The sequence below is a fragment of the Acanthisitta chloris genome, unplaced genomic scaffold (genome assembly GCF_000695815.1).
Source record: "Acanthisitta chloris isolate BGI_N310 unplaced genomic scaffold, ASM69581v1 scaffold19697, whole genome shotgun sequence".
NCBI lineage: Eukaryota > Metazoa > Chordata > Aves > Passeriformes > Acanthisittidae > Acanthisitta > Acanthisitta chloris.
The window spans coordinates 1-24,165 of NW_008683388.1; the positions used below are offsets into that span (position 1 = coordinate 1).

A 24,165-nucleotide genomic window follows, 5' to 3' on the forward strand; every position below is an offset into this window, starting at 1 on the left:
GCCCCCCGGCCGCTTCGCCGACTACTTCGTGGTGTGCGGGTTGGACACCGAGACCGGGCTGGAGCCGGACGAGCTCTCCGGTGAGTGTCCGCGGTGCCGGCCTGCACCAGCTCCCGGCAGGGGTGCGGGGGGCCGGGGGGGGATGTGGGGGGAAAGCAGAGAAAGCGGAGACTGTTCTGTGGGGTTTTTGTTTTGTTTTTTTGTAGCGCAGGGTGAGATTTCTCTTGCGGCAGTGTGTGAAAAGAAATGTGATTAGGAAGGGGTTCCTCGGGTGAGAGCGTTCACATCAAATACACAGCTGAAGCAGTGAAGCATCAGTCCGTCCCGCAACAACGTGCCAAACCTTTGTTTTTAGGGTTTAAAGCCAGTTCTTCGTTTTAGCAGTACCGCGGTTCGCCTCTGCCTCGCCGTGCTGACTGCCGGTTGTTGCTTACCCTCTGGCTGTTGGGGAAGATGAAGCAATGTGGTGATGAACACCTGACCTGACATCAATACTTCTTTTGTGTATTGGAGCTCTTCACTCGACTGAAGATGCATTCTTTCCTCCCTTCTTTTTTTAGCATGTCATGAGGGTTTTTTTGCATCACTGCATGGTTCCACACCAAAGAAACGTTTCTTGTAGCGTGAGATCTGTGTTATTAGAACTGATTTCTCACACTGAATTCTCCTAAACTTTGTCTATGATGGAAACTCTTTTTGTTGTTTAATGACTTTAAAAAATACTTCTTGTCTGTCACTCATTGTGCTGTACCTTACCCTGTCAGAATTCATGTTTGTCTAATGTTGAAGTAACTTTAGGCTACAGTTGGAGACTTGAAGAGTTAGTGTAGCATAAGCCTGCTCTATAATTTAGTAAATCCAAGAGAACAAAATGCAGTACCATTTCATTGAGGGATATGAGGGTTCTTTTGATTAAATGACAATTAAATGACAAGTGAACAAAGTTTCTATATGGAAAACACTTAACAAGATCTTAATTTTGTTATTAATTTACTATGTACCTATTTGTGTAACACAATAATACTCCCTGTTCTTGCTGGGAGCATGAATAACTCTTCACGTAACTCAATTTAAAACCAGCAGTGCATTACTTTGGGCTTGCTGTCTAATAGTAAGCTGAAAGACATCTGTGCCTGTGCTTTGGATACTCTGTCAGACAGAGTGTTCTTCCTGTGTTTGCTTTCCCAGCCAAGGACTACATCTATCATATGTAAAATTGTACCCTGCTCTATATCTCAGTCTCTGCTATTCCACCATCATGCTGTAATGGTGTTGCTTGTTACAAGGTGGGGGAGAATAATTTGTAGTGGTTATGGCAGAGACAGATCTTTGTATGATTTGAGGAAAGGTTTTTAAAGGGGTGGTGAATTTATGATACTGTCACAGAGTATGAGCTAGCTGGAATTCCGGTGTGCTGTTTTGAGTTTGTTGTGTTATTAATAATGCATGATAGTGTGACTGATGATGCTTTCAAACTGTCTTGGGTGCTAGCCTCCTCCAGAGTCCATTGATAGAAATGGGCACACACCAAAACACAGGAGGTTCCATCGGCCTCTGTTGATATCAGTGAGTTTTGGATAAAGCTTAGAGACACTCTGTACTTCTGGAAGCCTTTCTTGTTTGAATGAAAGGCTTATTGTGCACTGTTTTTTTTTTCTCCTCCTTCGCGGGTCTGTGCTGAAAAATAGATTATGAATCCTCGTACTGTTGAAACCATTTGCTTCATGAGTGGCCGTTGTCGGGAGAGAGGCGCTGGCACTGCAGCGGGTGGGCCGGGGTGGGAGCTCGGCGGGTCCCTCGGGGCTGTGCTGCGCGCTGGGGCTGCTGTCTCTCCGCCGCCGCGGGGTCTCGGGGTGCTGCCGCTGACCGAACCGGGTCTGCAGGCGGTCAGCCTTAGTACCGGTGACGCAGCGTTTTCTGCAGTCTTACAAATGTAGCATAAGATCATGGATTGATGCTCAGTTGAGTTACTTTGTTTGAAGAGACACCTCTGATGGCGTTTTTTTCTTTGTATGCTGGAAGCTGACTGAATAGCATAGCTGTAGTGCTTTTTCCTGGAAAAGTTGGCTGCCCCATGGAAAATGCACAGAATATGTATGTATGTTTGTTCTCTTTTAATGTAGTGAGAAAGACTGGTTTTAGGACTTTGTAGTTAGCATGGGTTAAAGATAGCACGTCTTCTATTGCTAGGGGTTTTTTTAATCCCCAAATTCTACTCTGGGCATCTTTTCTTATTTTGATAATTCTGTTACCACTGGGTGACCTGTTAAAGGAGGTAGAAAAAAATTGCTAGGGGGTAGTAAAACAAAACAAACGAACCCCCCCACGCTGGCCTTAGCTCCAGTGTCAGTTGCTAAGCCTAACAGGAGAGGAACTGAGGTGCATTTCCACATTTGCAGATGGTGTTGATATGCCAGAAGTGATGACAGAAATCTTTTGAGTGTGCTGCAGCCGTCTGTTACAGATAAATTTCCTTCACAGAGCAAATGACAGAATGGTTGGGGTTGGAAGGGACCTTTGGCAGTTGTTGGGTCCAGCCTGACTGAAGCAGGGCCACTGTAGGGCCAGTTGCTGAGGACAATGTCCGGACGACTTTGAGTATCACCAAGAACAGAGATTACAGAACCGTGCTGGGCAACTTGCGCCAGTTCTCAGGCACCCTCACAGTGAAAGGTGTGTCCTGATGTTCCTCCTGCATTTTGGTGTGTGCTTATTGCCTCTGGTCCTGTCAGAGGACAGAGCGTGTCTCTGTTGTCTTTGTACACTCTCTTTAGAAATTTATATGCATCAGTAAGGTTCTCCCCTGAGCCTTCGCTTCTGCAGTCTAAACGGTCCCATCTCTCTCAGGGTTCCTCATACGGACATGCTCCAGTCCCTTATTCTTATTTGTGGCCCTTTGCTGGACTCTCTCCACCATGTCCATGTCTGTCTCGTACTAAGAAGCACAGAACTGGGCACAGCACTCCAGGTATGGCCTCAGCAGTGCTGAGCAGAGGGGCAGGAGCACTTCCCTCCATCTCTGGCAATGCTCTTCTAGTGCAGCTCAGGATACCATTTGCCTCCTTTGGAGCAAGGGCACATTGCTGGTTCATGGTCATCGTGGTGACCCAGGAAGTGATGAAATGCATCAAGTACTAAAAATATTCTGCAACATTGTGATAGGATTTCTTAGTTTGTGTGACTGTGCCCTGGAAGGGTAATGAGAATGAAGCTGTGTCTTGTCTTTCAGCTGGAGTTAGTTAGATGTGATCTGAATGGTGGTGGGAATACTTGCATTACATGGAACTGTGTTTTTGTTCTATGTTCTTTCTCACTAAAGGCTTTTGCTTTCTTTTCCTTCTTTCTGATGTGTTAGTTTTTAGCAATTACTTGTCTGTTGATAGAGTTCTTTTATTATGGACTGGCAAAGCAAAGGATCAGCTTGGCATTGCATTACAGTTTCATGTGTAACTGGAGTCTTGGGGTTGCTATTACAAAATATGGAACTTGGACCCAAATATCTGGACCCCATGTTCTGCTTAAAATTCTCTGTTGCATTTGCCTTAGTGGTCTTGAATGTCATATCATAAAGGCAATAATAGTTATTTCAGAAATAAGTGTTACAAAGAAAAAATAAAAGGCCTATAATCTGTGAAGAAAAGATTGGTGATTTAATAATAGGATTTTTTTTTATAAAATCTTACTCTGGAAGACTAAGATGAGTGACTAGTCTGTCACCTGTATTTTTTCCCGTCTTTCTTTCCGGTTTGATGTGTTAAGGCTTGGTCCAAAAGTGAATTTATTCAGTAGATAGATTTGTGTTCCTTTGCCAAGGTCCTTATCATGGTGCTTTGAATTGTCCGTCTGATCATGAGCTTCATCCTTAGAGGAGGATGAAAATAGCGTGAGGTGAAGCCCATGTGTCCAGGAAATATCCTTCCTGTAGACACCCTTCATGTGCCTTTTCAGAATTACTGTTAGATCTTATTTCACTCAAGTATTTGATGATGTGATACTGTTTTAATTATTCTTCCTTGCTCATGCCTGGTTTTGTATTTTGTTTGGAATGGTGTTGAGACAAGATCTCTGTGTGTGTGTGTAGATTATGTAGCATAACAGCAATGGTTATAAGTAAGGCATCTATGTGCTGGCACAGTAGCCACTGTATTAGTGCTGGTGTGTGAAATTCTAAAGGAGGATGATACTTGGTGTATAGTATTCACCTAGCTCCACTCAAAATTAATTTGACAAACTGATACTAGAGCAAGTGTTTCTCCTCACCAGTGAAATAGAAACAGTGTCTCAGCTCATCTCTCTGTCTGTAACTGAAGTGTCACTGCTTTTCTATTTTGTTGGCTTCAGATTTAAAATGACAGCTTATCTCCGTGTTTCCTGTTGGTAGAGTTTACCTGAATTCTGTATCAATACAAACTTTGGAAAAAGTATGGGTGTGTGACACGCAGCCCTTAAGCGGGGGAAACACCTGATATTTGTACATGCTTGTGGTCGAAAGGAACGACAGAAGAGTCAGAGGTTCTGCAAACAGTCAAAGTTTTATTTGGAAATTACACACTTAGCATGGAAATTGGTATATTAGTCCCTGACCTACTATATAAGCAAATGGCAGTGGGTTTGGATAAAGGAGAAAAGGGAAATTAAAAAGGGAGAGATGCTTTAAAGAAAGAAAAAGGAAGAGAGAGAGAGAAGAGAGAAAGAGGAAAAGGGAGAGGGAAAAAGAGATCACCAGCCCTGGTTCCATTGTCGATCTGGCCGGTGGGATGTTCTCGGCGTCGTTGTTAATCCTGCAGGTGACAAGGTGTCCAGGGGGAGCAGCCCCGTGGGCTTGGTAGGGAGACCTTTTATGGACAGGTTCCTCTGCCCCCAAGATGAGTTTCTTGCTTTCTGGAAGTTGTTCTCATCCCCCGGAACTACACCAAGAATGTTTGTCCCAGGCAGGTGCTGGCCTATCTCCACATGGCCCTTCTCCAGTCAAAACCTGCTCTTTCTTACGGTGTGTTAATACCAACAGTCCTTGGCTGGCTCCACAGCCATCCTGTTAGCAATGTTTGGGACATGCACATTAGCCCCCTGTGAAAAACAGAAGCTCCTTAGACGGCACTAGTTCCTGGAAACAGACAGTGTTTCTGAGAAGCTCAAGAAGGGCTTAGTCCAGGTGGAGTTCATTGAAGGCTGAGGCCTAATGCAGCTTCTCTGGGCCTCTACAGCGTGACGAAATGATTTAAGGCATTTGCCACACATATAAACCAATAAATTGTTTAGTATTTCAGAGTTAGAGTAGTTGTTTTCTTTGTGGCAGTCCATGAAGTAATGCTGGTATCAGCATCTGTGTCAGGTTCCAAGTTCAACACACTTAAATATTTGCTGGCTTTTGTTTTGCTTCAGAGGTATTTGTAAGGGGTCACTGAAGGGAAAGGGGAGGAAGAAGAGCAAGCTTAATTTAAATTAGCAGATATCATTTTCTGACTGACATTTGACCTGTTTTGTATTTTCCTTTTCTGGGCATTTTTGTCTTGGAATTAAGACATGGCATTTGGGGTTGGAGCCAGCTGTGATTCTTGCAGTGCAGTACTGTTTATTCCTTGGATAAATAGCGTGAGAAAATTTCTTTCTTTGCTGTGGTAGTAGTACCAACACTTGCTGCAGAAGTGAGTTGTATTGGTGGGAGCCACTGCTTGATTTTTCTAATGGCTGAAGTGTTCTGTGGTTGTGGTTTTTTTTTCCTGGTGGTTTTTTTCCCCCCTCTTCCTCTCTTTGTCCATAATGTGGATGATATCCATGCAAGCTTACCACAGTTCCCAATGATGTGCCTCTTCCCTTGGGGTTTCATTCTGAGACTGAAAGGGAAGCTTTTCAGTTTTTCTGCTGCTCTGAGATTGCTGACCAAGGTGTTAAGTCTGTGTGAGGCCTCTCAGTAGCACCAAGGCTGAGACCGCTGGTTGTTTCACATAGGTCACTGTGGATGGTCAGCAGGTAGCAACAACTTCTGCCTGTAGTTACATTGGCATATGTGGAACATTTTAATCCAGTTTATTCCACTCTTCCCTACCCCCTCTATCTTTTCCCAAGAAGCTGGAGCTGTTTGCCATGTTTGAGTGCCAAAAAGGTCTTTTGTCTCTTTGGGAACAGAGGCAGACGTGCTAGGGTAGCTGATATGTAGAATGAAGAATGGGAGAGCTGATGTAAGGGGGAAGCAGCTGTACTTTGTTGAACTACATTTGAAGCCACAGTTTATTGGTGATGTTTCTGTAATGCCAATCTTGTCATTGTCGTATTTGTGGTCTTTTAGCTTAAGCTGAGCTGTGTGCTTTACAGAATCAACCAACCCTCAAACCCCACAAAACTCTTCAGTCTTCCACCCTTCAGTATTCAGTTACAAGTTTGGTTTACTTTTAAGACTCTTTGGTAAGGTGTGGGGGAGGAGAAAGGCTTCAGGTTCTTGATTTGAGAATAAACTGGAGCTGCTATAACAGTGTCTAAAGAGTTAAAGTTGGCAAGTCTGGTTTTTTAAGTCTTTTAAAAAAGCCTTAGGAATTTCACCTTACTTAGCAAGGCATACAAAGATGGGTTGATTTGGCTTTCTGTTAATTTGGAGTTTTTTGTGGTGTTTGCTTTTCTTTGCCGTTTATTTTGCATTAGAGAAGCTACACAAAGAGAATGGATTGTATAGGAAATACTGCCATTTGCAAATAATGAAACTCTCCCCCCTTCCCGTCATCTTCAAATTATTGATCCTGTAGTTACAGAACACCACAGCTGTTTTTACCTGCCTTTTGACTTAGTGAAGTCGAGGGTTCTTGGTAATGACTTCTCATACTTATCTTTTGAATCCCCTCTAACCTGCAGGGACTGTGTAGCAGAAATGATGCACATGATGTGACAGTGTCAGAAGCAATTACTAACTGGTGCACACTGTGCAGTAATTACTCTCTGAATTTCTTGACAGCCATTTCAGATTTGTGGTTTGTAGTCAAGTTTGAAGCAGACGGGAACGTTATCCCTGTGAGGCTTAAAACATTACTGCACAGAGAAGCTAGCATGCATTCCGGCACAAACTGATGAATGAGGAAGAATTTACTTGGAGTGCTTCTGCTCAAGGCATGTTTCTTAGTCTTTCCAGGAAAATGCTGCTTTGTTTATGGTTTGATGGGCAAGAGACCTTTGGTTTCCAACTTTCCTGTGGAATTGTAGAGTATTGCCTTTTTTATTTAGGTTTTTTTGTTTGTTTTTGATTTTACTGGTTCTATGATCAGCCGCAGGTACAAGGTGAACATCTGTATTGAGCCGTTTATATATTGATACTGAAGCATTTTGAGAAAGAAACTTTATTGCATTTCACAAAGAAGTGATCTGCAGAGAGGTAACATGGCAGTCAAAAGCAACCTTTGCATTTTTAGATAGGGCAACATTTCAGTGTCTGAGGGAGGAAAAAAGGTTGGTTTTACAAAAACATGTATTCTTTCAGCATGACTTCAGGTGAGTTAGAAAAAGTTTTTTTGCAGTTGTATTTGCTGCTGTTTAGGTCTACAATTGCACTCTGTGGCAGAAATATGTGGTCAGAGATCTTGAGGTTGCTGCAATGGACTGATTGGTGCATTGCTTCTGTCCTCTACAAGCATCAATTTTATGAGCTTTTATGCTATTTGCATGTATTCCTTATTCCTCCTTAACTAACTCCTTTCAGCAAGTTCTCGTTTCCTGATTTTGGTATTCAAACCCAGCAATGTCCTACTGAGCTGTCATCAGAGTTGCATTGGGGAAGAGATAAGCCCATTAAGGTGCCAGCTCTAACCAGCTCTCGTGCCCCTTTCTGGCTCTTCTATGTGTGTGTTCTGGGAGCTTGAAACGTGAACTAACTCACTCAAAAGTTTTGCTGAAGTCTGGTGAAATTGCTGTTTATCAGTATTTCAGTCATTTATGAGAATTAATCTGGCAGAAATTTTATAGGATCTCAGAACAGTCTAACTATAGGTTGTTGTGGTCTCTCCCTGTCCTTACTGCTGTTGTGTGCTCCTGCCTCCTACCTATGCATGAGGACTGGCTGGTCCCACTGGATGTGATTCAGTGTAGCAGGTTCCAGGGGGCACTAGGCCTTGGAGTGAGGAAGGAGGTTGGTCATGCATAGCCACTAATTAAGTTGACATAGGTGCCCTGAAGCACAGATCCATGGGGGCTGTGTTCAGAAAGCTGTTTAGACTGAAGTCCATGTGTATGATGTGCAGAACACTGACCAGACCTCTGAGGAGTTTGTGTTCCTGAGGGCGTAAGTTACGTATGCTCTGTGAGGTTGCTTTGATGCTGCAAGGTCATCGCAGGCAGTGGCTCCCATGTCACATCTCTCCTGAAGTGTGCTCAGGATCCATGAAGGAACCATGCCCAGCAGAGGAATGCTAACCTTGCATGTGTTAGTAGCCTTGAGAATGGCATTTCACAGGTGCAGCCTTGTAAAGAGGGCCTGATCCGGACTTGGAAAATGAAGGAATCTGGACATATCCACTTAATGAGGTGAACAGAGTGATGTTTTGATAATTCATTCCGCAAGTGGTCCTGAATCTATTGTGCTTGGGTGGCAGTGTGCTCCAGGAAGTACTTGTGTGGTGTGGATGTGGGGTATTTGCTAGGTTTTTTAAATGTTTGTGTCTTTGTTTCTTTGTTTGCCCTTTCTGTCATATAAAATCTTGCACAGTTAAAACTATATGTAACATAATGTTTTGTTTTCCTCAAGTTTGACCAGGGAAAGGATCGAACTCATAATTTTGGTCTGTGGAACCACAAGCCATCATCTTTGTTTATGACTCTGATCAAAGGGGTGATAACGCAGTTAACCTGCGTCTGAGACTTGTGTTTTCAGGACTGAGTAAAAGTACTGGACTTGATTCTTTCTTTCTAATGAGATTTTCAGGTTGAAAACATTAGGGTTTTTTAACCAAACATGGATGATGCCTCGTGTAGAAGAAAAGGTGGGCATGATAGCTTGATATGCTTTCATGTAAGAGGAAGAGAGCTTAGGAGGTGTGGTTGGTGAGATGATAAGGAAGGGTATAGCCAGAGCAAAGATAAATTTCAGGGTCTGTCATATCCATTGACCAAACTATCAGCACATCTGATTAATTTTCTGGTATTAGAAATCACTTCTATCAAGCAACTTGACTTTCTTCCAAGGCATTAATTTTTTGTTTTTGAAGGGGGGCAGTCCTTATTAAGTCAGGTTACCGCAAAACACTATTTTCAAATGTTGGATAATAAAGTGAAGCATACTGGCCAGGACTGGCATGCTGAGATGGTTGTGTAGCTGATCTTTCTGTATTTTGCTGACTTCTGTATGTTGCTGAAACCTACTTGAAAGACTTCATGTGTCCCAAGAAATACGCCTTTCTTTTTCTGTACAAAACCTCAGTGGTATCCCCAAAGAATGGAAATACTTGGTTGAAGGACTGGACAAATGTTTCACTAAGATTTGGTCCTTGTGCTTTTACAGAGATGTAAAGGACATCAGTCCTCAGAGCTGAAGAGCTAGGGGAGCACAAAAAGTAGGGACACTGGGTGGGGTGTAGCACTGTAAAAGGAGACCTGCAGTTGTTCAGGAGACTTGCAGAACTGATGGGTGCTCAGGCTTTCCTGGGGCAGTCTCACTGGATCTGCCACTCTTAGGTGGGAATGAAGAGAACAGCTGGTTTGGGTATTGAATATACTTAAAATATGCTTGTCTCTGCTTCTTTTGTGTACTGCTGGAGTTGTGTTCTGTTCGGAAGGTAAGCCGCTCTTTCCCGTTCTTAGCGTCTTCGGTTGCGCGTGTTTGGGATCTGCTGTGTGGTGGAAACGGTGTGTTCCCCCAGCCCTGTGGCTCAGAACATACCTGCCATTGGCATTCTGAGGGCTGCTTCTGTTGTTTAGTTGGAAACAGACCTAAATATCTTTCTGTAAGTGTTTTCGCTGTGGCTAAAGCAGAAAAGTGGTTTAGTGAACAATTCTGGTTTTAAGACCATTTCCTTGAAAATTTCTCCCAGGCAGCCGTGATTAAAATACATTGTGTCCCTCTGCCTTTCTGTGCTACATGCAAAGAGGGGAAAAAAAGTGTTTAGGATGGTTCTAAAGCTGCAGACTGACGGCTTTTTCTTGTTTTTAAAAAAGCTACTTTAGATTCTTGGTCATTTCTTTTGACACTTCCTTGTCCCACCTCTTCCTGCCTTGCTTGAAACAGGACCAGAACAATAAAAACAAAAGCTTTTGGTTTCCTGACCTTACAATCTCAGAATGCAGATGGCCTTAGCTGTTTGTCTGTGGTGCTTTAAATTCATTGTTGCGGCAGTTGAAACTATTCCAGTGTGTGTGTGGCAATTTGTTTTATCAGCCAGATGAATGCTGGAACTGAAGTGATGAATGGATGTCTATTAACTCCTAGGTTTTCATTCCCCGTAGAGGGCTTGGAAGAGGTTGTGCTATCGAAACAGTGAATGATCAAGAGATTATTTCTGTCCAGTGGAACTTATGCTAAATTTCCAGTTAGTGAACTCCTGTGTTTTTATCTCAGTTCACGTTGAGTTCTCTGTGTTACAGTTTTTGAAGCATTCTCGAATTTAGGAAAGCAGAAGAAAATTTGAAAACAACAGGGCCTTTTGCAGTCAGCAGGTTGGGGTTAACACTCTTTGTCCTCCTCACCTTTTCAGTCTGCAGTAGGAAGAATTGTATTACCTATTGAATGTTGAACTATATGTTGAAAGGAATTTGTTTTCCTGAGGTTGGGATAAGGGATTGTTACAAGCAAGTTTGAGTTCCCTAGATGACCCACAGGAAAATAATATATTTAATCAATAAATATTAATTTTAATAAATAATAAATTTTATCACTGGTTATTTTGTTCATCTTTCCTCTACTTCCTTTAAAGAAAGTCCTTCAGCTTTTCCAGCCCAGGGATGGCCCCCCAACATGCATTTCAGTTGTCCTTAAGATCCACACCTGAGCAGAGGGCAGCGTGTCTGTATTGCATATTTGCCCCTTTGTTTTAGAAAGGCAGACAGGAGATTTGCTTTCCCCTTGAGCTCTTCTGTCAAGGAAAGTGGAACAGTAACTTGTCTAAGGAAGGTTTCTGGGGAAGTCCCAGCTGTGAAAATCATAGGTGGTAGATCTGCTGCCAAGCCAGGGAATGATGGCCTTATTGACAAGTGATTGGCGCCCCGGATTCTGGTTGCTTAAACAGCAATGCTGCAGTAAAATGAAAGCGATTCTGAAGTTTTTCTCATATGTATAACTTGATCTGCTTTAAAACGTGTGAAAATCCCAGTTCCAGCGACTAATTAAGTGGTCTAACCACCACTTCAGCTTACCCTATGCCAGGTGGTCTTGCCAGCAGAGGGAAGGGGGGTTAGGCGTGCAGGACAGAGGGTTTGTGTGTTTCAGGATAAAAGGGAAGAACTCTTCTTTGTGTATATTCAGGCAAGAGATTTGCTGGAGAAGGGAGTCCTCTCTAATGAGAAATACGTGCAGTTCTGCTTAAGGAGGGGGAACAGGAAGGAAGGAAGCAAGTCATAATCTGAAAGCATTTGTCTATTGATGGAGTGGCTGTTTGCTTACAGATTTGGCAGCTGCAGCTTTTCTTGAATAGTGTTTTTTTTATTCCAAGAATTCTTGCTTAATGAATTTCGTATCTTAATCTGCCAAACTTTGGATGTTTATTTCCTACATTGTAGAGAGGTGCCTTTTTTTTCAGTTATACATGGTTTAATATTTGTTAAAGAAGTAATCAGAAATTTTCGGTTTTATTTAAAAATAATCTTTGATTAATCCTTAGCGTATTAATAGCTCTCTGGGTATGTAGTGAAAGAACTTTTTATTTACCATTAGAATATGGTGTTTTGAAAAATCAGAATGGTATTGCTCTCCAGAAGGTTTGGTCTGGGGGCTTTGCTGGTTTTATTTTTTAATTGTATGTTTTTAAAGGGTGGATAGAATCAACAGATTGCCATCTCATTTGACATGCAGGATGCTCCACCGTATAACTTCATTAACTGGTTATCTCATTTTTGCTCTTAAGGCTTGGAAGTATTTGACCATTTCCATTAGCAAGTTAATATATGGCAAGTCTTATTTTTAACAGAACTCTTTTACCTTTAATTTTAAGATGCTGATTCTTGGCTTGACTATCTTTCCATGTCTGTGTGGTCAGCTGCTGGTCATCTGTCAGTTTGTCTAATCAAGAAGTCCTCAAACCTCTCAGTGTATGTTTCATCTCTTCTACCTCTCCCAGGTTCCTCTCCTGTGGATTCCAGAAGTGTGCATAGTTTTGCCAGCCAACTATTTTCATTTAAACTTGTTTGTTAAACATAATTATTTACCTTAATATCTGTAGCCTTATTGTGTGTACTAAGGACAATTTTTGGCTGAACTGGGAATCCTACTGCTGTTTATGACATTAGCTGCTGGTTTTAGATTAACATGATTCTACATGTTAATTGTATTTTTGGAACCAAGAGTGATTTAGTTAATTCTCGTTTCTGTAACTTTTTCCTCTGTATGCTCTGACAGCAAAGTCCTATCCATTGGTGTGGATAGTTTCATGCAGAGGCACGTGAGTGTTGGGAGGAGATGGTGCATAGATCAGCATCCATTCAGTGCTCATGAGTTGTGTTTAATCAGAAGAGAAGAGCAGCATCACACATTGTGCAGTATTAATCATCTTAATTAGAAGGTCTTCAGGTCACACGTGTTGTTTTCAAAATGTGCACAGCCTTGCACAGAGGTGAACATAGCAGTTGTGGTGTGTGGTTTCCAAGCTCAGGAGAAAATTTGACCTGCAGATATTTTCTCCCTTACATGTATGTGGATGTAAAAAAAGCAACCCCAGGAACGGAACAGCTTAGTAAATGTCTGAGGTTTTTCCTCAGTTATCTAAAAGTTGACGTGACATTATCTGCACAGATGTAAATATATAAAATACGTGTGTTAAATTGCCTGGTTTATTTGTCAAAGCTTTTCTTACCATGGACTGTCTGTACTTGAGTGTACGTTCGTGTCAGTAAGTAGAGATGTGACATTATGTCCATTTTTCTTTCTGAGAAATTGGATTATTTTTTATACAAATGCTGATTTTCATTGCTCATGGTGGTCTTTAATTACTGCATGAATGCTGTTATCTTTTGTCTTTGGCTCTGCTCTTTCATAAGATGGTTATACTTCAGTCAAGTTGTATCCTGTTTTTTTCCCAGCTGTCCCTCTCTCTGTACGTGTTTCAGATTTTTCTCTCTGAACAATGACATTGTTGAACAGAGTAATAAATGATGTAGCTGAGGGATTTTTCAGACAAACAGGAAAAACCCAACCCCTCCTTCAAATTCAGTTATAAAACCCAGAGAATTAGTAAAATAGTTGTGAATATTTTGGGTATTGAGAGACCTGTCCTAGGTCCTGATTTGGAGTAAGTTCCCTGTTTGAGGTAATATTTAAGGTTTAGTTTAAACAAAATCCAGAGTTACGTGACTTTTCAACTGTCAAAGGATTTCTTAAGCATTCAATGAAACCAAAGTGTTGTTTAGTGTGATATGTTTGTTAGGTTCTGTATTGTGGAGAGCCAGTGCTTTAACTCTCTCTGTGTATGGCCACTTTGTGGAAGGACCTGTTGTACCAAATAAAGATTCTAACTTGGCTTAGGGACTGAACTTTAAATATTACTGCAGAAGTACAGAACAAACCCAGCCAATTCTGAAATCAGTTTCTATTGCTATGTAATTGCTGCATGTAAGAAGACAAGTGAGGAGTTGCAGTGTGTTTTCTCTTTTGCAGGTGTTGCTGGAATAGTTTCATTTGTTTAAAGCATATAATTTCATGCAATTGTGCCTGCTTGTTAGTGCAGCTGTCAACAACTGCATGCTCATTGAGCTAATTGCATTCTAGTAATGTAGCTAAGCTTATTTTAAGATATGCAGTTGTGTGCCTTTTTCTTTTTTTAAAGCAGCTATGCACACTCAGAAGGTTTCCTGGAGAAAGTTCTCTGCTCTCACAAGGAGCCATCATTGCTCTAGAGGAAACTGAAGAGCTCTCGGACAAGACTGTATCAGCCAGTCTAGTGTGCCTGGATAGGATCTGTGAAAAGTTGGACCATGGCACTACATTCATACAGTTCTAAAGGCCCTGAACTGGTCTTGTCCTCAGGGCTACTCTCGTCGTCTGCTCTTTGGGAATATTTTATATTTAACATGTAAAACTTTGAATTTCGCAAGCAACTATTTCCTATTGCTGCACTGGTGTTCTGGTTGTGTGTACAGGAGTGATGAGCTTCTGTTACATACTGATCATCTCCTTCAAGAAATATGCATACAAAATGAGGAATGTGTCCAAGCTGTATATGTATGCAAAGCATATAAGGAGAGTAGACTATTGTGCATGCTAATTCTGGATGCTTGTATGGTTTTTACTGGTATGTGTTAGTGATGTGATTGCAGTCACCAGTATAAAATGTATAATGCAGTGTTGTTTTTATTTGTTATATAGCTTTATGCCAGTATATACAGGCTTCTAAAACCCGAGATGGTGGCAGCCGTTTCATTTCCGGTGCAACAGAAGGTAAAGGAAAAAGTTTGGGGGAAAAAAAAGAGCACAGTTCTTTGTTTAGCTGATACTCTATTGTTCATGTGGTCCTTGACCGTTTAACCTTCTAGACTCTCTTCACAGCTAACTTCTTGCAATAGATGGTGAATATCTTTTTTTCCTAAGTCTTGAAAATAAAATGAAGTGATGTCATGGTGTCACTTGTATGTCTACCTTGAAGTTGCATCGCCTCTGCATCTTGTCTATTTGTGCTTTTCTTCAGTAACAAATTTCCACTGAACCTGAAGCTTTAGCTCTTTTCTATTGAGAATCTGAAGTATCTGAAGAGTAGCTTAGAGAACTGCTGTCATGACCACAATCTCAAGATAGTCACACTTAAGGAAAAGCACAGATACTTAAGACACAGAAATGTTAACAATGCTAATCCTTGCTAATATCTGCACCCTGACTTTATGCTAACGAACTGTCTTGCATTTTCTGTTTCTCTTAAAAGGAGTGTGTCCTTAATTCATTATCCTTGCATCTACCTGCTGGTGTCCTGCTTTTTGGCCTTGTTTGAGCTTAAAAAGAGAATGAAATATATACTTTTGTATTTTTCTTTCGTCTGCAGGGGAAAACTTTGAACAGACTCCATTAAGACGCACATTTAAATCCAAAGTTCTTGCTCGCTATCCTGAGAATGTTGAGTGGAACCCTTTTGACCAGGATGCAGTGGGAATGGTCAGTATCACTTAATGGCTTTTGCTTTTAAGGCAAAAAGCTACTTCAGCAATTGAAGGCATTCATCTGTGGTTTGTTTTTGTCAAAAAATGTGTGAAGGTTGGAAATAATAATTAGTTTCCCTCAATTGTGCAGACTCAAAAGTCCTTTTCATTTAATTAAGGTATATTTTGAGGGAAATTAAGTCATAAATCCCTAGGAGAGCTTTTTTGCTCTTGTACAACTCCTTTTGTTATAGTCTAGAGAACTGGTAGGGGAATAAATTAGTCTGCAAATAATTATTTTTTTTGTTTGTGCATGATTTTTCTGCTTAATAGAATGCAGTGTGGTTTCTTAATTTAGACAAAATCTAGTGCTTTCCTCTGTCAGGTTCAGGTCTTGGTGACTAAAATACTTCCCTTTGTCTGAGTTTGAATTTTGGTATTTTGTTCCCATGCAGGCTGGTAACAAAATGGTTCTGAGTTTCAACAGAAACTGCATGCAGCCCTTTGGATACGTTCCTTTGGTTTTTAGATTAAGATTCGTATTACTGTATTGTACAGAGATCTAACACCTAATAGAAGTTAGAGTGAAATGTGGTGTCAGTTTGTGGATTCTAAATCCCATTTTCACCAATGCTTCTGGAGGCAGGGGGAGAGAAAAGTGTGTTTTAATGGATATTCTCTTCCCTTTTTTATCCCTTCCCTTTATATTATCCCTTCCCCCTTTTGAATAGCTGTGTATGCCTAAAGGGCTTGCTTTCAAGACACAAGCAGATTCCAGAGAACCTCAGTTCCACTCTTTCATTATTACTCGGGAAGATGGCTCACGGACATTCGGATTTTCTCTCACGTTTTTTGAGGAAGTGACTAGCAAACAGATCTGCAGTGCAATGCAGACATTGTATCATATGCACAATGCTGAGTATGACATTCTTCATACTCCACCCACAAATGACAAGGATAGCTGCAGCAGCACTGGAGACTGCAATGGCACCTCTGTTTCAAAGCTACAGCGTTTTAACTCCTATGACATCAGCAGAGATACACTCTATGTCTCAAAGTGCATTTGTCTGATTACTCCCATGTCTTTTATGAAGGCTTGTAAGAAAGTACTAGAACAACTTCACCAAGCAGTGACTTCACCTCAGCCGCCGCCGCTACCTTTAGAAAGCTACATCTACAATATTCTGTATGAGGTTCCCCTTCCTCCAGCAGGAAGGTCACTAAAATTTTCAGGTGTTTATGGACCAATTATCTGCCAGAGGCCAAGCACCAGCGAGCTACCATTGTTTGATTTTCCAGTTAAAGAAGTTTTTGAATTGCTTGGAGTAGAAAATGTGGTTCAGCTCTTCACCTGTGCCCTTTTGGAGTTTCAGATACTGCTTTATTCACAGCGTGAGTACTTGGGTTTTGTTTTCTTTTCTTGTAGTTGTACTGGCACAAGGTCTTTTCGTTTCTTGAATTCTAAACACCACACAAACAGCAGAACAGCTGCATTAGAAGTGGCATGAGCATGTGCTAATGCAGTCAGGGTGATCCGTGTGCAGGTTTCACTGTAAAGAACAGAACTGGAGTCGCAAAGAGATGTTGCATTGACTCCCGTTGTTGGACACCTAAACTTACAACTTTGGGCTTTCACACGATCCCCTGTATTCTTGGATTGACTGTCCTCTTTGCCGTTGCCTCTGGAACTGTGCTATTGGATAGAGCAGTATACCTTCTTCTGTGTTCCTCTCCAGCTGCTTAGCTGAATTCCCTCATATCTCTGTGGAATTACCCATGCATTTCCCGAAGATACGTAGTTAATTATATACATGGCTCTGAAGAAGAGTTAATGATGCAAATACAATTTTCTGTTTCAGTACCCAAAGCCACCTCTGCTTGTTACTTTGAAAGATAATTACCTGGAAAAAGTTTTATTCGACTGAGTTTAAATCCCAAAACTCTGATAAGGCCTTGAAACAGTTATTGCTGAAGCCATATAGCTAAAGCTTTCTTTGAAGAGGATAGTCAGCAGCTAAGCTGAAATAGCATGTTTATCAATTAGTAAGTAGTGTGGGAGTGGTATCCAGTTTCTGTGTTGAAATTTGTGGATACTGGCCTTCTTGTTGCTCTGCCACAGAGTATGTGGAGTTAGGCCAAAAGATAATTTTTCTACTTTCTTTGTTTTTGTCCCAGACTGGCTAGCATCAGTCCAGACCCAGCCATCCATAATGATGTGGTTTCAAGCAGACACACTGCATTTTGAATGTTGTTTTATAGTAGTGGTAAAGAAGCCTAAAAGACAAAGCCAGGGGTAGTCCATGGTGTTACTGAAATATGTTTTTGATGTTCTCTTCCATTGAACTTTCACTGAAATATGTAGAATGCAAATAATAACTATTTATAAAATATAACCTGCAGTTACTAGCAGCCTTCTCTAAGCATGAATTACAGATGCTTGTGTTGAGATCTGTGCACAGAAGCCAAAGATGGATTTGTGTATACAGCTGAGGTGATTGCACGTGTATAATGGCAGGGTTGTATAAACACTGTGAACTACAGGAGGGAAGACTGCACAGTAATTCAGATATAGCAAAAAAACTTATGAACTTGGCAGTGGTTACTCTCTTGGATTTAAAAAACAAATTGATTTGCTGATTGTTCATAGCAAATTTAGAAATACTTGTGTAGCAGACAGATGTCTTCTGTGGTTTCTCCAGAAATGGATTCTGCATTTCTGTTTGAGATGCAGGGGGAGGGAGAGTTTGTTTATGCGGGTGTTGGGAAGGGTGGAAGTTCCGCGCGGGGCAGCAAGCGGCCGACTCAGTGTGAGTGATACAGCAAGCTTCAACTTTACTGTCCGACAGGCTCTTTGTTATACAGTGCAGGCCAGGCATATAACTATCAATCATTTGTAAGTGGCTAAGCTCTAAAGATAGCATTCAGGTACTCTCCCTACTTGTGGTTACAGCTGTGAGGATCCTTTCTTACTTTCCCAGGCTTGGCTGCATTCCTAGCTGTTTGTCTCAAACTTGTTTGCCTCACCCTCAAGGACAACTTGCCCCTACCATCTGCCCAGCTGAGTTACTCCCTATCTATATCTAAGTTACTATCTCCAGAGCCTTGCTTGTACACTGCATTCCCAGGTGTGTTCCCAGGGGACTGTGTCCTTGTTCTTTTTAGCCTTCCCCAGGTGCATTCCCAGGATTATGTCCCCGCTCTCTTAGCCGTTCTCCAACATGTGGGTACTCGTCTCCCACCAGTGGCTGACTCAAACATCAGCTCTTCCATCTGAAGAAGTGTGTTGTCCCACTGAGAGCTCCTGTGGAATTGTATGTTGCCTGGCCAGTTGGAAGCACTGCAAGGAAAGGGGTGTGTGAGTGCTCTGTTCTCCCAGGCTGGAGCTCAGCTTGCTTCTGGACTAGTCTTCTGTATTCTGGGTTGTCTTCCTAAGTCATATTAATAGGTTCAGCTTTTTGTCTTGGGCCCTTCCCAAGTGTCTGATCAGTGGCTAATTAAAGAAGCTTAAAATAGCTCTGGAACACTTGAGTCTCCTGTTTGCAGGGACAGACGTTTGAAGTTCAAAGGGATCTGTGAATCAGTTATGACAGTTTCTGTCCACTGTTCCCAAGCCTCACCCCAGGCTTTGGCTGAGTTGGGCTGTCTTGTACCTTATGGAAGTGTCTTGTCTGTCAAGTTCTCATCTGTAGTTTTTGGATGAAAAGTGTTCTTTCAGTAGAGAAAGACTTTAGTTAGTTATTTGCTGACTTTTGACCCTCAGTTTCAGTGAACTGACTGTGGCAGTGCCTTCTCAGCAAGAGTCGTAGAATGGCCTGGGTTGGAAGGGACCTTAAAGATCATCTAGTTTCATCCTCCCTGCTGTGACCAGATTATTCTGTGGGAGCTGGTTTGCATTCCTGAAGTTTATCTTGATCTTGTGAAATAGACTTATTCCTTATCTCAGAGAGCACCTAGAGCCCTTCTGAAAAGTGTGCACTGGGTTAAGACAGCTGTGAAATCTGCTTGGAGGTGATTTTTCTAAGCAGCTTAAAACAAAAAAAAATGGGAAAATATAATGTGCTACTGGGACAGACTGGTCTCGAACAGTTTTATTTGCTGCGTGTTTGCTGTCTGCTGCCATTTTAAAGTACAAATAAAGGGTGTTTTTCTTCTTTGCACCTCTCCGTCTTTGTTTTACTTGCTTAAAATTATGTTAATTCTGAAGATTTAAAGTATTAGTTTAATTTCTTTGCAGCATTAGTCCTGTGTTGCCTAAGTCTTGTCTCTTGTATAGGACACTTATGCCTCCAGTGAATTAGGAAACCTGCTGCTTGTTCAGGCATCTTGAGTCACCCTGTCAGACACAGAAGTTAACACTAATAGGAAGTACTTTGACCCACTGCTTCTGCAAACTACAGTTGGTTCTTACTACAGTTACGGGTTTTTTGAAGTAAAAGGCCCAATTAAAGAAATGTGTGTTTTCTCACAAGGGTCTGGTATACTGAATACTTGTGCTCAGAAAAATTTGCTGAGAGATGCTTCATTTACACAGTGCTTTGTGCCATGAGCTGGTATGTCCAAAGCAAACTCTCCAGGCAAGGCATTGTTCTGATGGCTCACCCACACGGCATGCTCCTAGTCCCTAGGGGCTGTGGATACAGTTTGTGTCCCCTTCTGTTCCTCTTCAGGTTAAACATAACCTTCATCCTGGCAATTAGCTCATCTTTCTAGTTTATCCTTGTACTTTCTGAAGATAGTCAAACTCATCTGTAGGAATGGCCCAGCACTGTAGGGGCAAATCTGCCTTAAAGCAGTAATGTGAGAGTTGCATGTGGGGTGGGAGTTGCTTGAGAAATACAGTAGTGTTTCATTGCAATCCATGAAGTAGGAAGATTAAAAGGAAAAAATATTCCTGAATGTGATCATGTAATGGTTCTAAATTTGGCCATGTCAGAGAATTTTTGTCGGCACTCAACAGATGTCTTTCTGGTAGCATGTGAAAATGGAGAGGTGGAATCATGGTTCCTCTTTCTCCAGACCCAAGACCTCTCAATTCTTTTTCCTGGATTTACTTGCATTTTAAAGATCAACGGAAATGTCTATAATACTAATAAAGATAAATACTAGTGTAAGTAACTTCTTACGCGACACTTTGAGAGAATGTATTTTATCCATAGTAATTGGCTAGAATAACAAATCAGCTCTTTTCTGTGTTCTCAAGTGACCACGTTAAAAAGCAGCAGATTTTCTTTTCTGTGCATAGTAATCAGTTAAGCACTTTCCAAAGTAATAGTGCCCTAGTGGTATGTCATTATTTCCCTAGCCGTGCTTTTGTACAATACAAGGCCAAAAGACACTGTCATTGGCTCCAGAATAAGCATATTCTGATGTCAGGGATACTGAAATGCTTCTTCATTCTTTTAATTCTTTTGTTGTTATTATTTTGAAATCTTCTGTACTGCTTTGGTACTCGAAGTGTGCTGCTTGCTTCTTTAACCCTTCAGAATCCTCCATACCCGCTCAGGGTGGGAACTTAAGAGAGTATTGAAGTTATTTTGGTGTATGCTTGCAGGCTTCTTGCCTTTGTCCTTGCCTTTTGCCAGCAGCTCCTGATGTGCACAGAGCCTGCAGAATAGAGTCGTTGCTGCTCGCAGGCTGTGACTGTGCAGGCCCAACAGCTGGGGCCGCGTGGATACCCAGGCTCAGAGAGCTGCCCTTGCAGATAGCTTGGTGGCAGGAGGTGGCTGCCCAGTGGAGAGACATTCTGAATTACTGGTGTTACTTTGTAATGGATTGGAAAGGCTAATACTAAAGTTAGCTTAGTGATGGAGGGAGAAGCTGTATTTAAATTAGCCAGCAGGATTAGACAGGGGGCTTTGTATAGTAGGAAAGCACTGTGTCTATTCTGAGACTTGTTCTTTCAAATAAACAAGCTGAACGCAAGCCAGCTGGAATGTTTGTGTATCTATGGATACATTTAAAGTTCCTTTTAAAGCTGAAGAAAATACGGTATGGAATAGATGATTCTTCTTTGCAAAATTTAGCACTAATCCCTCACTTATTTGCAATCAGGCTGTGATTAAAGCTGCAAACCTGCAAGTAGTTGTGTAGGCAGAAGCTGGTGTCCAGGCAGAAGAGGAGAGTATTGCTGCTGATGTTCCTTGATTGTCCCCTCACATATTTCTGTCCAAATAAACTTTTGGCAAAACCTGTTTAAGCTGTTCTCATGTGTTTTGAGTGAAGGCTCCTTTGGTCATAGTAGATCTGCTGTGAGGCAGTGACAGGTAGCTCTGTGCAATGAACTTTTCCACCAGCACAGCTTGATCTGAAAAGAAAAAGATCAAACACTTAGGTTGCAGAATTGCAAGTGATGTTACCAAAACCCGCACTGAGTTCCTCTTGGGTGGTGGGACTCTGCAGACCCCAAACTCTGCAACTTTGTCCTCTGACAAAATTAATGTTGAATGCCAGGGACTGAATTTCTTAGCCCTTTGTCTTCTGCTCTCTGAAGTCTGAGTGGAGGTTGGCTAAAGGATAGAGTCAAAGCCCTAACCTCAGGAAGTGCACAGTTAAGTGTAATTTTCTGCTAGAGTTAAGAACAAATGCTGTTCTTGCAGTTTTCATCTGCCCTGTGCAACAGCTTTAGAAACCTCAACACCCAAACCTGTGCATTCAAGTGTCTTTTCCAGTTTCACGGTGTCTGTAGTTTGCAGCTGTAGTTTTATGAACATGTGAGAAGACATGCATATCCCACACCCCAGCACACATACAAAGGTTACTGGTTTTTTCCTTCCCTCCTGTTCCCTGCTCTTTCTTGGCTGGAATTGAACGTTGTTGCAGTATCATGGAAAAGGCATCCTTTGTTTCCAGTTTGTGCTGCATTTATAGTTTGACTGATGATAGGAATTGTCCTTTGTGTGAGTTTGTTTTATACTCTTTCCAGCCTGGCAGCTCAAAAGCAGTCTGCATGTTTCAGCATCTGTATAGAACACACTCTGACTTCATCTGATGTGGCCTTCTCCTTTATGGTGCATAGATATCAAACCCCCTTAGAGATGATTCTGTAGTTGTAAAAGAGGAGGGTGAGGCGTTGTCGCAGCATACTTGCAGTGTGAACTGCTCCAGCCACCAGCTGCTAAATAAAAAGGTCTTTTTGCATGTTGCACAGGTATACTGAGCACTGCTGTTAAATTCTAGGAGGAGATGGGTTGTTTGTACATTGAACTGAGGCTTTGCTCATACATTGCCAAGGCTAAATGAAGCTGATTCTTTTTATTTTCTGCATAGCTATTTCAGTCACATGGTTGGGTTGGCTACTATACAGCATGCTTTATAGACATTTAAACACTCTTTTAAAAATGTTTATCTCAGAGATACCAGATGCCTTGGGTTTCATCCAAGGCTTCCACAGAAGGCCGTAAGCACAGAGAAGAGGAATTATTTGCTATGTATTTCTTCGCTGATTACAATATTGCTTCTGTGCTTAAACTCCTGTTCCTGGTGACCCTGGGATAGGTAGCAGACAGTAACTTAGCATGCATTAAGCCTCAGTTTGCTCATTTCCATATGACTTGTAGAATGACCTACTTTGTGTTGAGCTCTCTGTTGTTTCAGCAAAATGTGCTGGGTGTGCAGCTCTGGGCTTTCATTATGATGCCACTCAGCTAGTACTGGGTTTTGTGGTTTCTGTTTTCAAGCAAGGTCTCATTTCTTTAACTTAAATTAATGTACTTAAAAATACTTGTGAAAAAAATCTTTTCTTCATCTTTTTCAGATTATCAGAGACTGATGACTGTGGCAGAGACCATCACAGCACTAATGTTTCCATTTCAGTGGCAGCATGTGTATGTTCCTATCCTTCCTGCATCCCTCCTTCATTTTCTAGATGCTCCTGTCCCTTACCTCATGGGCTTGCACTCTAATGGACTGGATGACAGGTCTAAGCTGGAACTTCCTCAGGAGGTGAGAGGAGCTTGTCTTGTTTGATTAAATGTTGTCTGTGACTATGAGGGAAGTGAGAAATGAGCTAAAACATTAGTGCTTACTCTTAACAGCCATTGTCAAATTCTTGCTGGCTCTGATTTTGAATTAGTCTTTATTTCTTGGAGATGCTGAGGAAAATCTGGTGAAATAGGTAAAGCTCTGCTTTTGAAATTGGATGCTCTGATAAAATTAAACTGAAAGTTTACAGGATTTGATGCATCGGGGTTACATAAAGAACATTTTTTGTGCTGCAAAACTTAGCCCTGTAATGCCAGAAGTGCAGTGTGAATTCCCCAGCTGTGCTAGTTCCTGGCTGTGTGGGATTGGGCTGGGTGTCCCTGCACTGACCTTCTGCTTTGGGCTTGGCTTCCATGGACACAACCTGCCAGGTGTCTGCACAAAACTATTTCAGGTTTTCTCCTAGAGTGCATGCTTCAGTCCTGCAGCAAAATGTCAGTGGGGTTCAGTAAACTGGTGCTGATCGGGGTGGTTCTGAGGAAGTCCTCCCTTGTAGGGAGGCTCTGTTAGCAGCAACCACTGTGTAAAGGGGAAGCAAACAGTCTGTAAACGTTTTACAACTCATGCATGAGGCTAGGACTGTGTTCAGACTTCTCAGAGGCTGGGGTTCTTTTTCTACCCCACTGTTCTCACAAATACTCTTTATAGAAATGTGCCAAGAGAGTTTAAGAGCTGGTTGTGAGGATCAGGGGACCAAAAGAGGCTGAGCAGTACCCAGGGTACCAAAGGAAATGTCTGTCTCCTGCTACAATCTGCTAAACTGTGGGTGTAACTTTGCAGGGATAGAACTGAGTAAACTATGGGAAACACCCTACTTACAGGCACTGGTAGGATTCTCTAACCTCTGTTGTTTTCTCTGTTTTCTTCTATTAGCATTTACGTTGCTGGGAGAGCAGAAGTGTGGCAGGCAGAGGGTTTTGTGGTGGTGGTTTTTGTTATCCT

The 24,165-nt window shown here is 41.8% G+C and overlaps 1 protein-coding gene across 1 annotated transcript in view; it reads left to right on the forward strand.

Moving 5' to 3' along the window:
• Window positions 1-4: 4 nt before the first annotated feature.
• DENND5A (DENN/MADD domain containing 5A) overlaps window positions 5-24,165 on the forward strand; it is a gene marked incomplete at its 5' end in the record, with an annotated part of 60,326 nt that continues 36,165 nt past the window's right edge. The window contains 5 exons of the mRNA XM_009078919.1: window positions 5-80; window positions 14,483-14,554; window positions 15,150-15,259; window positions 15,975-16,635; window positions 22,997-23,184. Of these exons, the coding sequence (XP_009077167.1) occupies window positions 5-80; window positions 14,483-14,554; window positions 15,150-15,259; window positions 15,975-16,635; window positions 22,997-23,184 (1,107 nt within the window). The remainder of the gene's footprint in view (window positions 81-14,482; window positions 14,555-15,149; window positions 15,260-15,974; window positions 16,636-22,996; window positions 23,185-24,165) is intronic.